This window comes from Theropithecus gelada, chromosome 13 (genome assembly GCF_003255815.1).
Source record: "Theropithecus gelada isolate Dixy chromosome 13, Tgel_1.0, whole genome shotgun sequence".
Taxonomy (NCBI): domain Eukaryota; kingdom Metazoa; phylum Chordata; class Mammalia; order Primates; family Cercopithecidae; genus Theropithecus; species Theropithecus gelada.
In genome coordinates, this window is record NC_037681.1 from 10,757,912 (window position 1) to 10,774,012 (window position 16,101).

At 41.3% G+C, this 16,101-nt stretch overlaps 1 protein-coding gene across 3 annotated transcripts in view; it reads left to right on the plus strand.

Moving 5' to 3' along the window:
- The window catches only part of UXS1 (UDP-glucuronate decarboxylase 1), a 95,163-nt gene that overhangs the window by 25,795 nt on the left and 53,267 nt on the right, over positions 1-16,101 (plus strand). The window contains exons 2-5 of one of the 3 annotated variants that reach the window (XM_025353809.1): positions 2,170-2,197; positions 3,472-3,520; positions 4,561-4,604; positions 10,170-10,230. In XM_025353809.1, the coding sequence (XP_025209594.1) occupies positions 2,170-2,197; positions 3,472-3,520; positions 4,561-4,604; positions 10,170-10,230 (182 nt within the window). Of the gene's footprint in view, positions 1-2,169; positions 2,198-3,456; positions 3,521-4,560; positions 4,605-10,169; positions 10,231-16,101 lie in introns of all 3 variants that reach the window. The other 2 variants (XM_025353808.1, XM_025353810.1) reach the window with 2 other exon arrangements.

Consider the following 16,101-nt stretch of genomic DNA (forward strand, 5'->3'; position numbering starts at 1 on the left):
TGGGGTTTAGTCAGCTTCTTTACTGCAACCTATTTTATCAGCAAGGTCTTTATGACCTGTATCTTTTTTTTTTTTTTTTCTTGAGATGGAGTTTCTTTCTTGTTGCCCAGGCTGGAGTGCAATGGCATGGTCTTGGCCCACTGTAACCTCCATTTCCAGGGCTCAAATGATTCTCCTGCCTCAGCCTCCCAAGTAGCTGGGATTACAGGCACATGCCACCACACCCAGCTAATTTTGTATTTTTAGTAGAGATGGGGTTTCACCATGTTGGTCAGGCTGGTCTTGAACTCTTGACCTCAGGTGATCTGCCTTCCTCTGCCTCCCAAAGCGCTGGGATTACAGGTGTGAGCCACCGTGCCTGGCGCATGACCTGTGTCTTAATGCTGACTTCCTATCTCATCCTGTGACTTAGAATGCCTTAACAGTCTGGGAATGCAGCCCAGTAGGTCTCAGCCTCACTTTACCCAGCTTCTGTTCAAGATGGTGTTACTCTGGTTCCAATGCCCCTGACCTAAGCAGTTTTTATTTTTTTAATGAATAATGACTCTAGTTAATAGCTGTATTTTAATTTCTCCCTTTTCCCTGCTTTCTTGCCACTTTTATTTATTTGGTCATATATTGCTGTCTTTTTTTTTTTTAATCAAGTTTCCTCCTCTGTTTGAAGAGAGATGTGCTTTTATGGAATAGGCGACATTCCCCTTCTTGACAGTGGGAATTTCTTGTGGGGGTGTAGTTTGTATACTGCATCCTATTTGATGAGTAGCTATTAAACTCCTACTACACACAAGAGGATGGCAATGGGAAGATGCCTGGGGTGATGAGATCCTAACCTTAGGGCTTTCCCAAACTCACAAAATTAACAACCCCAGACTGCGAGGACGTTTGTGTTTATTCTCTCTGTTCCTCCTCGGCGCCTGGAAGCACCTAAATGCACCTGGCACTTAGAAGGCCTTCAGTATCTGCTGAGTGGCCAAATGAGGGCCAAATAGGAGTATGTACAAAATATTAGGACTGCTTATCCTCAGAAAAGACCTCCATAGAAAGAATCGCCTGCTCAGTAACTTAAAGTGAGTGCTCATGGTCCAGTATTCCGTTTTAAAGTCATCTGCCGTTGATTCAGGGCTGACTTACACACATTTACCGAAGGCCAGCTGTATACGGGCACAGGAGAGCCTGCCCACCAGGCGCCTAGAGGCACCTAGAAGGGAGACGTGGTAAGTGCTGAGAAAGGATGCACTCCCGTTGGAGTTAAGCTGCACTGCAGGCCACTGTTGAACTTCTCTGGGTTTGCTTTCATCATCATTACAAGGGAGAGGTTAGACTGAACTTTAGGACTTCTTTCAGACATGTGATTATTTGATTTTTGTGACTAGCTCTTCCTCAAACGAAGGTTGAGAACATACTGTTTATCAAAACACATGCATCCTTAGCTAGGTGTGGTGGCGCATGCCTGCATTCCCACTTACTCAGGAGGCTGAGGCGGGAGGATCGCTAGAGACCAGACTGGGTAATGTAGGCAGATCTGTCACTTGGGAAAAAAAAAAAAAAGCTTCACATGCACTCTCCAACTCCAGACCCCAAAAGAGGTATTCCAAAACCACGGGGATAGATAGAAAAGAAAAACAGCTCAGAGCAGTATGAGCCATGAGGTATGCAGAATTTATCAGGCCACAGCGATGTGAGCATGGAACTAAAGTCATGCCCTGCCATGCCCAGGGCCAGTTCTTCAAACGCATTTTGTTTCTGCCCAGCTGCCTCACCCAATTATCTTTTTCCTGGAAATTTTGATACAAAAAACAATGTATAGCCAATCAGTAGCTTATGTTATTTTAATGTAAATTCTTGGTAACTTAGAAACTGCCTCTTCCTTTAAAAGCCCACTTGTGACTGCTGCTGATGGGAGCATGTATTCAGGGCTACTTGGATCAATGTTCTTGGGTTGCAGTTCTCAAACTTGGCCTGAATAAAACCTACCGGTCCTGTTTTTACTTATTTTGTAGTAAGATGTAATTGTTCTGAAAACAAAGTGTGCATTTGGTTGTCTTCATGACATAAGTTAATTTTCTTTGTAAAATTTAAAATATTGGTTAAAATTTAAGATTCCATCCATTGGAATCCCTGAAAGTTGTGGACTTAAACATTGACTTCTTTTTTTTCTTTCTCTTACAGCTGTTTGGGGCAACTTCGTTAATATGAGGTAATTGTTTTTAATTACTTGGGTACTGTGGTTGGATTTTATAGACACATTTCAGTTGGGACATAGATACCATGAATGTCATGGTTTAATTAAAGGTATGTTTTAAAAACAAAACTGGGTTCTTACTATTCACATATCTGAGGTGTTTCTTTTCTCCTGTCAGTATTCTCAAGGAATTCAGCTGATTTTAACAATTACCAAGTAAAGCCCACAAGTAAAGCAATGGTCAGCCACCCCTCCCTTCCCTCCTGATGTAGATAATAAAGGGTTGACCCTAGCTTATGTAAATTGTATTTCTGGGTGGCTTGAGCAAGAACACTGAGGGGCTTTTGCAAAGCCTTTTGAGAAGGGAGCTGTCTTCGGGAAGCCATGGCTGGCCCGGGACCCCAGGGGGCCAGTTAGTGGATATCGATGCAGAGACCACCTATTTAGTCCAGCGTTAGGCCTGTATGCATCGTGTGTGCTTCACAGGGCAGGAGGCACTCTTGTAAAAATAAAACCCTTGTGTTATCTCTTTACCAAATTGAAAAAATAGCCTTTAAAAAAAATCAGCAGAAAGAAATAAGCATTTATTGTAAAAAACAAATTTGGTACTGTTAATAGTTTTCCATGTAAAGGAAAATTTGCTCCCCTTGGTTATGTTGTGAGAATCACTGTTGTGATGATTAGGTTGGTATTGTAATGTAATGCGGCTGCACATGTCTACCAGGGTAAAAGGTTACTATGCCCTGAGGAGACTTTTCATGTGGAGTTGGGTTTTGCAAGATGAGTGGGACAGTGTCGATTTGATTCCTACCACCAGGGCATGTGTGTGTCTCCTGACAAAGGCTGCTGTGTATGACTAGGTGGGGTGCTCAGATCCCATTTAAAGGAGCTCTGTGGTTTTACTTAAAAGACTCCATTTTTGCGTGAAATCCCCAGGAAAGCCCAGCAGGCACAAACATATACTCCTACAGACACACTTCCTGCTTCTAATTTAAAATCCTGTGTTGGATGTAGCATAGCAGTGAGATTAGTTTAGTTTAGTGGAAATAATCCATTAGGTAATACTGAGCGTGTTCATAGATGGATTTAAGGGGATTCCCTCCGTTTGGTTGTCTTCTTTTCCTCTGGTGCATCCCTTCTGGAGGGAATTGTACATGTGACTGATAGTTGAGCAGGAGACAGAGGTGGTCTGCATCCTTTGGGTTATGTTAGGGTAATTTATTCAGAAACAGTCTTGAAGTCACAAAGCCTTTCTGTTGATCTCAGTTTTATAGCTTTCTACTTAACAGGTCTATCCAGGAAAACGGTGAACTAAAAATTGAAAGCAAGATTGAAGAGGTTAGTCTCTTTTCTATTTTTGTATCTATTTTGTCTGTGCGCTTGTCAATTTTGCTTCCTTTGCTTGTGCTGTCATTCTTATTGTGGCAGCTTGATGCTGTTCTGTGATTCTGAAACCATGTCTCAAAAAATTACTCCCTTATTTAAGAGGACATGCAATCTGTTACTGTTGGTCCATTTTTGACTTATTAAAACAAGTTCTACCTCAAAGGCAAAATGGATTTAGACTTTTACATGACTTTTCAGGAAAGCGTCTTTTAGAGAAAGGGAAGTGATTGCCTTTGGGAGATATAGATGAGTACCAACATCCTCTCACTGGCACAGATGCTGAAAAGAAAAATGGCCACCAATCGGATGCTAGGCCAACAAATGTAAAGAACGTCCACATGCACAGATGGAGATGTCGCACACCCACTCAGCTGAAGGCTAGCACCTATGCTTGGTTATGCACTTCCTATTTAAATACATATAGATACAGCCAGACCACTGTAACATGGACTGTGGGGGAGAGGATGGGGGGTTACTTACTTTGTATCTGAAGCCAAATAAGGGAGTCCTGGGAAGCTCTTGGGTTGCTGTCTTTTTCCTGAGTCCACAGTGTCTACAGACGTGGATGTGGGTTGACTAACAGCCTGCAACTATGTGCTGCAGCTGGTAACATGAATATACACAGTAATTGCAGAAACAAGATGTTAAGCTTTTGTGGGCCATGCTTAGGGGATTCTTCCTAAAAAGAGATGGATAGTGTTGATCTGTTTGTATGAACCTGAAACACCTTTTACATTCTTCCTAGTAAGATGGGTGAGCAAATACATTAATTGTCTCAGAAACTGAGGCGTTTATGGAGTAAGAGTTCAAATCGACAGTTTACCTGTTCAATTCTAGCATTGTGATGCAAGTGGTGTATCGAAATTTCAAACCGGAAGTTAATTTGTAGAAGAAATTAAAACCTGTTTTGCCTTATCTGAAACATCAGAATGGGGTGAAAGGAGTTGAGAACTGTGTTTTTGCTTTAAAACTGATTTTTGTTATTGTTCTAGATGGTTGAACCACTAAGAGAGAAAATCAGAGATTTAGAAAAAAGGTATGTGTACTTTTTGTCTTAAGGTCAATAGTTAAAATAAGTTTGTCTCAATTGAGTAATTAATTCTCAGTTTGTTTTCTCCAAACTCTACCAACCTAAATAAATGTCTACATATGCATTTCCCCCGCTTTGAGTGTAATACCCAGATAGAACATTGGGAGAAGAGTCAACCTCGATGTGTTAAGATCTTCCTTGTTCAAACTCTGAATGTCTGAATTTCTGCAAATTTATTACATAGAAGTTGAGGCCAGGCCTCACATTTTCCTTTAACTTCTGCATATATTGATCAGTTGGCTAGAATTCCGAAACAGGAGGACAATCCTCTGGGCCTAAAACATAGTACCATATGCAAACACCACAAAATAAGAATGTGGAGCCTGTGGTGTGTCATGTGTAGTCATTTAGCTGCTTTTGTCACAAAGGTTATGAGGTTTCCAGAATTTAGTCCAGGTGAAGTGGGAGGAAGAATGAATGGAATACGATAGAAACATTTATTTGAGTCAGATTCCAGAGAGAACCTCTCTTCACCCTTTGGGACACTATCGCCCTCAGGTTCTCTCTCAGGCACTCCCAAGGCCGCTGAGCCTCAGGCTCTGGGACCTTCCTCTTGCACGTACTGTATTCGAAAAACATTGTCTGGAGTAGCAGTTGAGTCTTTAGAAATTTTAAAAAGAAAAATGACAGCATGTATTAAAGTTGATGTGATTTTTTTCCCCTTTCTTGGGATGAGTTTGGATGATGTGTGTCAGCATTGGATGAGCCTTTTTATCAAGTCCAAAACAAAAATGAAGAAATGAAGAGCAGTTTTTCTTTGATTTTCTTTAAATGATCAAAGGGAAATACAATTGGAAAAGCATCATTAAACAAAAAAAAGCATCATTAAACTTTCTTCTTATACTCAACTGAGCAGTCAAGCAAACTGTTAGTTTCAGCACTTATCAGAACAAAAGTTGTCAGTAATTTTTAACAGATTCCCTTAGTAATATAAGGTTGCTACTTGTGCTTTAAATTTTTTTTTTTGCTGTGATTTTGTGCTTCAGTTATACAGCTTGTAATATTTCCTTGGATGGGAGCCAGAAAATCTGCCTTTGATAAGAGAGCAGAATTGAGAGATTTTAATTGGAAGCTTTTTTTTTTTTTAGAAAAATTGGAACGATAAGAAATAACCCAACACACGTTTTATATATTGGTCAAAAAAAAAACAAACTTGTCGACCAGTGATTATTTTCTTTAGATGATAGTATTCATTTATGAAAAGAAAAATGTCTCAATTCGATAACTTCCCTAAAGCAATAGCTTACGAACAAGAGCTCTCAACATGTGAGGATTACACAATCTCTTTGATACTTTTGTGATGTTTTTTTGAGTGTGTGCTTTTAAACTGGACAGAGAAGCACAAATAAGAATTTGATCCTAAGAATTTACTAACACTTTATTCTTGTCAACCTGTGAGACCACCTTGAAAATAGGGGCAGAGGGCAAACATTTGCCTCTGGGGCTGCTTGCAGGTGATTCATTCTGGAATGGTTCTGTCCTTCAGGTTGGTCAGCAAGTCAGGTGATCCACATGCCTGCATTACTGTGTCAGAAGGTCAAGTGCAGGCCTGGCTAAAAAAGCGTGACGATAGAAATTGATGGAACTCCGTCTAGCTTTACTTTTCCTAAGTGTGTGATAAAGATGATCAAACTACCATCTCGACACTGACAAGATAAGAATGTGACTGGAAGTAGGTTTACTTGATGTGCTTGTCACTTTGAGCAAAGTGGCCCCCAAGAACGAAAGATATTTTTGGAAGTTACGGGTTATATTTATACAGGGAAACAAAGAAGACGGTGTCATTCTAGAATCCTGAGTAAATGGATTGTATGTGGGCTTTTTCTCTTTTATCACACTCCCATTGCTTAATACTTTGATTATATGCCATTTGTTTAATTTTAACTCTGTATCTTTAAATGTTCTTTGAATAGATGGCAAATGATGATCATTTAAATTCTAAGTAAGAATACTACTTACTGGCTAAACAGTAAGTTTTATCTCGAATGGCATAAAACGTTAATAATTAGTAAAGTGTTCATTTGGGACTGTAAGAAAAGATTTGTTACCTAGTTCATCCCTCATTCTGCCTCTGCTTGCTGGTTTCTCTCTCGCTGAGGAATGCAGGCCTCATGCCTCTGCCGCGTTTCGCTGCTTAACCCCTAGTGCCTAGTGTAGAACGGTGCTTAATGGAAAGTTCCCAAATAAGAGGATGAGCCAGTACACTGGGTAGGATTTTCACCTGCTACAGGTCTTTAAGAAGCCTTGTGGGCCAGGCATGGTGTAATACCAGCACTTCGGAAGCCTCGGCAGGCCAGTGGCTGGAGCCCAAGAGTTCGAGCCCCCCTGGACAGCATAATGAAACCTCATCTCTACAAAAAATACAAGGCTGCAGTGGGCTGTGATGATGCCGCTATACTCCATCTGGGGCGATGGAGTGTGAGACCTTGTCTCAAAAAAAGAAAAAAAGGCCTTGTGCCCCTGCCCAACCCTGGGTCAGTCCAGCAGGTGCTTGGGAGCACCAGGCAGTTGGCTCAGCCTGTGGCCCAGCCAACAGCATCCACATGGTCACTGCACTCTGTTGGTGACTGTGCTCCGTCACCCATTACTGCAAGGAGGAAAACAGGATGACATGCCTACTGAGGAGGACCCCACAGGCACCCTCCCCTTCCTGTTACTTTCAGCTTTGTATGTGTGGCTTCTCACAGGAAGAAGTGAGGAGTATAAGATAGTTTTTTAAAAGTTTAATTACTTGAGCGTATACATATGAAATCTGAAACTCGGCTGCTACGTATTGAAGAGAAACAAAGCAAGAAACTCAACTATTTTTCGTCTTTTAAATTAAAGGTGTCAGCACACTGCATTTGAAGTATTTTTTAGTCCATCTTACGCCTGTCACTGCGTGTGTCAGGCAACCATGCCTTTGCTTGAGTTCAATTTCTTTGAAGTACATTTCCTGTAATAAAACGGTTTGGCCGTTTCCTCTTGGTATAAGTAGCACACCACATTTCATTTTAAGCTTTCAGATAGGGACTATTCTAAGCTGACAGCTTGGATTAACATTTGTTTCCGTGGCCCCGGATGCACACTCCACAGTCCTGCGCCTCCGCTCCTCACTGAATTGGTTTCTCTCCTGCACCTCGTTTTCCCGTATGTAGCTATACTCCCATTCCCGCGCGGTCCTGACTCTAAAATCATATACACAGTAGAGAAGGAGCCCTGAAGGTGAGTGAGGGGAAGTTACGAGTCAGAGACGGCACCAGCATTTTCACAACACAGTCCGGAGGAGCCACGGTGCTTGTGAGCAGTCGTGGGAAGGAAGGAGGGTCTCAGCTGTGCCGCGGCGCTGGGTGTGCCGCTCAGGGATTGAGGCTGAAGACCTGGATGGCGTGAGCTCAGAGAAATGAGGACAGTTGGAGCGGTGTGAGAGGCGTACACAGATAACTCTGAGATTTAGAGTGCCGTCCCCCAGCTGAGTTGGTGAGGGAAGAGACGGAATGACAAGAAGTGTTACTTGGCAAACAAGACATGTGTGCTGCTCCTGCCAGTCTAACAGCATCGCTTCTGACTGAAGGCAGAACTTGCACCTGCTCCCCAGCTGCGTGGATAACATTCCCGAGGCCCTTCCTATGGGCGGCAAGTACTAAAGACACTCAGCGAGCTCACAAGGGGAACCCTGGGGTTCCCACCTGTGCCCTCAGACTCTCCCATCTGCTTTTGTAGTCTGCAAGGGGAACTTGAGCTTTTGAGACTCTGGAAGTTCTTAATGGGGGAATTCGTCAGCATTGTAATAGCCCTTTGACTCCCATTTAAGCATGCTCCTGGCTTTCTGGAGATGAGAAACCCCTGCTTCAGGGACTTCTGTCTAATGACCCTTCATATTCCCTTCAGTTCAGCGACCATTAAGGAAGTGCATACTGTATCCTGTATTGCTGTGTCTGTGCTGGGGACAGGGCAGGGATGGACCTGGCCCAACCTCTCCAATTAGTGTAATGACCATAAAGCTGATGTCTCAGATTTTATTTAAAGCACTTTTGTTCCTAACTGAATCACTTTAAAAATGACTATTTCGGCTCTGTGTTTATTACCTCTCACTGGATGTTTTATATTCTCATCACACTGCCCTGCTCCTGGGACATCAGTGTGGGCTGGGGACCCATGGCACCTTAGGGCAGCAAGAGGGCATCGAAAGATAAGTGAGATTTAAGACGGGGTCAGAGCAGACCCACAGAGACAGAAGATGCTGATGCTCCATTGTTTTACCAGGGACGCTGGTCAGAAAGAGGATGCCGTGACTGTGAAAATTCCTGGAGCAGGAGACAAAGTTTCATTAATATCTTTTCTCACTCTTGCGGGGCAGTCCTCGCGCGTTGGGCCTGTGACTTCACGAAGCTGCTTTCTTCCACCTGGGCCCTGGTACAGTACCTAGAGAATGCCATGGTTACAGCCCGGTGGGTTCTTCTTGCCCACTGCCCTGAGAAAACCAAGGCACTGAGAACAACAGGTGTTACAGCCAAGAAGGAGTTCAATCGCAGGGCCAGCCACCTGTGAGAATGGGAGTGGTTTCTCAGATCTGCCTCCCTGAGAACTCGGAGGCTTGGGTTTTTAAGGGTAGTTTGGTGGGCGGGGTCTGGGGAGCTGAAACAATTGATTGGCTGGATGTGAAATCATGAGGGTGTCGAAACTGTCTTCACGCGGCTGAATCAGTTCGTGGAAGCAGAGTCTGAGGACCAGGTGACATCTCTTCGTCTGTATGCCAAAATGCTAAATCTGAAAGATACCTCAAATACCGTTTATTTAGGATTCACAGTAGTGATATTATCTGTAGAGGTTACTGGAGAAGTTACAAATCTTGCAACCTCTGTTTGAGTGACTCTGGGGCAGTAAGCAATATACAGATAAACCAGCTAAGCTAAGCAATGGCAGGTCAATGTTTATGCTTATTCTTTAGCAAAGTGCAGACCCTACCATAACTCTAACCTCAGCTTAGGAATGTGGCTTCAATCTCGAAACGAGGAGGGTCAGTTTTCCTTGCCTCAACATTTTACTATAAATTCCTCTCCTAGTTATCTTGGCCTCTGCACTAAAATAAGCAAAAACAACAAAAACAAAAATTTAGCCTGTGAGATTAAAAGCAAGATGGAGCCAGTCATTAGATTTCTCTCATTACAATTTTGCAAAGGCAGTTTCACGTCCATCTTCCTTATGGTGTGGTTTTGTCTGGACTAGTAGAGGTAGTGCCTGCCCTGCTTTAGCAGCTGCTGGAAGCCTGTAGTTCCTTAAGCTTTCACTTCTCAGAGGTAGAATCTCAAGTCATGTCCTTAGCTTGATCCTAAACAAGGAGCAGGTTAGATAGCTCTTGACCTCAAGTTAACTAGTGACTCCTTGGTTTCTCCAGCACTCATTCAAGAGTAGAGAGAAGGAGCAAACAGTAACAGCCCCAAAACCTGACACATGCTTTGATGATAGACAGAGAAAATATTCAAATGGGATGTTTGACTTTTTCCTTTTGAATCTCTTTATATTATACAGCTTTACCCAGAAATACCCACCAGTAAAGTTTTTATCGGAAAAGGATCGGAAAAGAATTTTGGTAAGTTTGCACACCTGATTAGTATTTGTAATATTAAGAAACTTTCTTTTTTCATTGAGAGATAATTCACATATCATAGAATTCACGCTTCTCAAAGATACAATTCAGTGGCTTATAGTATGTCCACAGAGTTAGCACCGCATTCTGATTCCACAGTATTTTCATCACCCCAAAAAGAAGTCCTGTACCCATTAGCAATCACTTCCATTTCCCAGCCCCCTCCCGCCAGCTCTGGGAAACCACTAAAACTACTCTCTATCTCTATGAATCTGCTTTTTTTGAACATTTCATCCAAATGAAATAATGTGATATTTGGTCTGTCTTCAAGGCTCAGCTCTAGCATGAATCGTACTCTTCATGCCTTTTCATGGCTGAACAATACTCCATTGTATGGATGTACCACATACTGTTTCCCTGTTTCTCAACTGATAGGTATTTGGAGTTGTTTCCACCTGGGGCTATTGTGAATAATGCTGCTGTGAATGCATGTGTGTAAGTTTTTGTGTGGACGTAGGATTTTCAGTTCTTTTAGATATACTTAGGAGTGGGATTACTGGATTGTGTGGAAACCCTGTGTTTATCTTTTTGAGGAAGTATGAAACTTGGGAGCTGTGGTTTTTAACCTTTTCTGGTTCACAGACCACTTTGATGAATACCCTGGAGGCTTCCTTGGCTAATAGTACTCTTGTTAAACATCAGTATAAACTCACCAATGAAAGAAACCCTTTTAACTATTAGGTAACAAATTATGTCCAAAAATATTGCATGTTGCATTTTTTTAAAGTAACAGATTTGTTGAGATATGATTCACATACCATACAATTCCCCCTTAAAATATATAATTCAGTAGTTTGTAATGTATTCTCAGAGTTGTACAACCATTACCACATCCAATTTTAGAACCCCCTAAGGAAAGCCTATACCCATTAGCTGTCACTCTCCATTTTCCCCTAAGGCCTTCCACACCCCAATGCCTAGGCAACCATCAATCTGTTTTCTGTCCATGTAGATTTGCCAATTCTGAGTATTTTATATAGATGGGATAATGCAATGTTTGCCTTTTGTGACTAGCTTTTCTCACTTAGCGTGTTTTCAGGTTTCATTCATGTGGTAGCTTGTATCAGTAGTTAATATATTTTTATTACCAAATAATCCATTATGTGAATATACCACATTTTATTTATACAGTAGGACCTCCATATCTATGGATTCAGCTAACCATGAATTGAAAATGTAGTTAGGCCCACAGTGGTTATGTCTGTACTGAATATGTGCAGACTTTTTTTATTATTCCTTAAACAATACAGTATAACATTTTTACGTAACATTTACGTTGTATTAGGTATTATAATTATCTAGAGATGATTTAAAGTATACAGGAGGATGTGTGTGGGTTACATGCAAATACTACACTATTTCATATGTGGAACCTGAGCATCTTTGCATTTAGGTATGGGGGGTGGGGTGTGGTCCTGGAACCAATTCCCTGTGGATACTGAGGGATGACTGTACATTTGTTATATGTGTCATAGGGTGACTCTGTTTAACCTTTCGAGGAACTGCTGTTTACCAGAGCAGCTGCACCATTGTACATTTCCACCAGCAGTATATGAGGGTTCCAGTTGCTCCACATCCTCAACACCACTTCTTATTGTCTTTTTGATTGTAGCCTTTCTACTGGGTGTGAAGTGATATCTTTTTGTGGTTTGAATTTGCATTTCTGTGATAGCTTATGGTGTTGAGCATCTTTTTGTGTGCTCATTGGTCATTTCTATGTCGTCTTTGGAGAAATTTCTATTAAAAACTTACCCTATTCTTTAATTGGGTTATTTTTCTTTTCATTATTGAGTTGAGTTCTTTATATATTCTTGATTCAAGTTTCTTATCAGGTATATTATTTGCAAATATTTTTTCTCATTCTGTGGGTTGTCTTTTTACTTTCTTAATGGTGTTCTTTGAAGCATAAATGTTTTAAAGATGAAGTCTGTTTTTTTCTCTTTTGCTGCTTGCACTTGGGTGTGTCTTATTTAAGAAATCATTGCCTAAACTAAGGACACAAAGATTTACTGTGTTTTTTCCCTAAGAGTTTTATAGATTTTGTTATTAAATTTAGGTCTGTGATCTATTTTGAGGTAGCTTTTGAATAGGGCATTACATCATCATTCTTTTGCATATGGCTGTCCAGTTGTCCAGCACAATTTATTGAAAAGACTATTTATTGCCCAGTGAATTTTCTTGGCACCCTTGTTGAAAATCATTTTACCATAAATGTACAGTCAAGCATCACTTAACAATGGGGATACGTTCTGAGAAATGCATTGCTAAGTGTTTTTGTTGTTGTTCTGTGAGCATCACAGAGTGGACTTACACAGACCCAGATGGTACAGCCTGCTACACACTTAGGCTACGTGGTATGACCTATTGCTCCTAGGCTGCAAATCTGTACATCATGTTGCTATACTGAATACTGTAGGTAGTTTTAACAAAGATAAGTATTTGTGTTCATCTGTATAGGCCACTTACCACAAATGGAGCTTGCAGGACTAGAAGTTGCTCTAGGTGAGTCACTGAGTGAATCCCTTATAATTAACTAATTTCCTATTTGGTACCTTTCCCTTCTCTTTCCCTGTGGAATCCAGTTACTATCTGGGGTCACTTGCTTTCAGCCTGAAGAACATCCTTTAGTATTTCTTGTGTGGTAGGTCTGCTAGCAATGAGCTCTCTCATTTTTTGTTTATCTAGGGATGTCTTATTTTTGAAAGTTATTTTTGGTTGTATATAAGATTATTGACTGCCAGTTTATTTTTACACTTTAAATATGTTGATAGAGTTTGGATATTTGTTTCAGCCTCCCAATCCCATGTTGAAATTTGATCTCCAGTGTTGGAGGTGGGGCCTAGTGGGAATTATTTGGGTCATGGGGACAGATTCTTCATGAATGGCTTGGTGCACACCCCACTGTAATGAGTTCACACGAGATCTGATTGTTAAAAAAGAGTATGGGACCCCCTTCTCCTCCCTCTCTTGCCATGTGACATGCCTGCTTCCCCTTAGCCTTCTACTAGGATTGAAAGCTCTCCAAAGCCATCACCAGAAGCAGATGCTGGAGCCATGCTTCATGTACAGCCTGCAGGACCGTGTGCCAAATAAACCTCTTTGCTTTGTAAATCACCCACCTTCAGGCATTCCTTTATGGCAGCACAAAATGAAGTAATACGTATGCCATCCACTGCTTTCTCCATTGTTTGTTGTAATGAACCAGCTGTTAATCATATTGGAGTTCCCTTATATGTGACAAGTCATTTTTCTTTTTCTGCTGTATGAATTTCCTAGGATTTGTGTAACAGTTACCACCATCTGAGTGGTTTAAAACAACAGAAATTTAATCCCTCGCAGTTCTAAAAGATAAAAGTCTGAAATCAAGATGTCAGCAGGGCCATGCCTATGTCCCTCTGAAGGCTCTGAGGGGAATTTTCCCCATGCTTTTCTCCCAGCTTGTCTTATTGCCAGAAATCCTTGGTGTTCTTTGGCTTGTAGAGACATCACTGTAGTCTCTGCCTCCAGCAGCACGTGGGTCCTTGCTTGCCTCTAGTATTGGATTAAGGTCCCACCCTAATCCGGTAAAACCTTTTCTTAACTAAATACATCTACAGGGGCTTTATTTTCAAATAAAGTCACATTCTGAAGCTGTGGGACAGACATAAACTTTGTAGGACAGTATCCAACCTAGTACAGCTATTTTCAAAATATTATCTTGTCTGTCTTTGGTTTGTGGGATTTCTAGAACGATGTATCTGTGTGCATCTGTTTTTGTTTGTGCTCATCCTAATTGCAGTTCATTGAACTTCTTGAATATGTACATTCATATGATCATCAATTCTGGGGAGTTTTCAGCCATTATTTCTTTGAATATATTTTGTATTCCTTTCTCTTTTCTGATACTCCCAGTGCAGCATGCATGTCGACGCACTTACTGGTGTTCTGGATTTGTCTGAGGCTCTGTGTAGTTTCCTGTATTTCCTCTGATCTTGGGGTTGCATAAGCCCTTTCAATCCAAGTTTGCTGATTCTTTAGCCTAGTTCTAATCGACTGTTGAATCCCTCTGTTGAATTTTTAGTTTCAATTGTGGTATTTTTCAACTCCAGAATTCAATTTGTTTCTATTTTGTAATCTGTCTTTATTATCTATGTACTTCTTTAAGTATGGTTTCCTTTCGTTCTTTGAACACTTGCCATTACTTTTAATGGCAAAAACTGCAATTACTTTTGCACCAACCTAATATTTATGGTGGTTGCTTTGGTGTCTTTGTTATATCCAACTCTGGGGACTTCACACAGACAGTTTTTATTGATTTTTTTTTTTTTTTTCTGTTTGTGGGTCACCCATTTCTGTTTCTTCACATGTCTTGTAATTTGATGTAGAAAACTGGGCATTTTAGGTAGTATATTGTAATGTAGCACTTCTAGATACTGTGCCCTCATCCCAACCCCCACCTTCCCCAACTTGTTTTATTTTATTTACTTGTTTTTTTGTTTAGTGACTTGTCAGGTCTACTTTAGTGAAGTGTTCCCTATTCCCTCCCCGCCACTCCAGTGTGAAGCTTTAACTGTTGATCCTTGGAGGATGTAGCCTTGGCCACACCCCCTGGGATGATGGTGGCTCTAACAGGCTCATGTTGACAGTCTCTTTCCCTGATTTCTCTATTAAGCCTGTGCAGTATCTCACCCAGCTGTTAGGCTGCCGGGGTTGCTAGCTAATTGCTTTATTTTTCAACAAGGCTGTGTGTTTTAAATTGCTCTTCAGCCTGATTCAGTTAAATTCTGTCCCCTTGGCAGGGGTAGATTTTGAGACCAGTCTTTGAGGTTTCTTAAGTGTCCTCTGCCTGGTTCTTTCTGTTAAACAAGCTGGCCTTGGATTTAGCTTTTTATTCTCATGGATCTACTGCCTTCTGTGTATTGCTTACCATCTGCATCTCCGTTGTTCTTGAGAGCACCCTTATGCTTGAACTTCTCCACTTTCCTTTTGAAATAAAGTCAACTCCCTTTAGGGAGAGCTTTTGAGTGCACTGTTTTCAGTACCTCTATCCCCCAGGAAAACCTCTGAACCACTGCCCTGAAGCTGGGGTGGGAGCAACATCTCTGTTTTATAATCAGGGTGCTGTAGCCACTGATTTTTTATCCTTGCCCCTCTTGGCATGGAACTTCTCCCTTCTAAGTAAGTTGGGGCAACCGTGACTGGAATCCTATTATTCTCAGCCTTCCCTGTCTGGAAGTACTGCCAAGTGGCCCTTCCTAGTGAGATACCATATCTTTTGAGTGGGATTCTCATTTTCTTGGCCACACCCAGCACATTCCCCACTCTAAACTGTGGGGATGGACTCAAGTGTTGTGTACTCTTGCTGTTCTTACTTAATTTTATATTTTCTTTCTTTCTTTCTTTTTTCTTTTTCTTTTTTTTTTTTTTGAGGTGGAATCTCGCTTCATCACCCAGGCTGGAGTGCAGTGGCACAATCTCGGGTCACTGCAACCTCCGCCTCCTGATTTCAAGTGATTCTCCTGTCTCAACCTCCCAAGTAACTGGGATTACAGGTGTGCTCCACCATGCCCAGCTCATTTTTGTATTTTTAGTAGAGATGAGGTTTCACCATGTTGTCCAGGCTGATCTTGAACTCCCGACCTCAGGCTATCTGCCCACCTCAGCCTCCCAAAGTGAATTTTATATTTTCTTGAATACATGTTACTTATTTGCTGTACATGCTTAGCACAATTTCCAGAGACTTTTACTGGTTATTTAAAAAAATAATTTGGACCATTTATGGTTGTTTCCTTGGGGAACAGGTCTGTGGAGCACTTTACACTGCAATTCTACAAG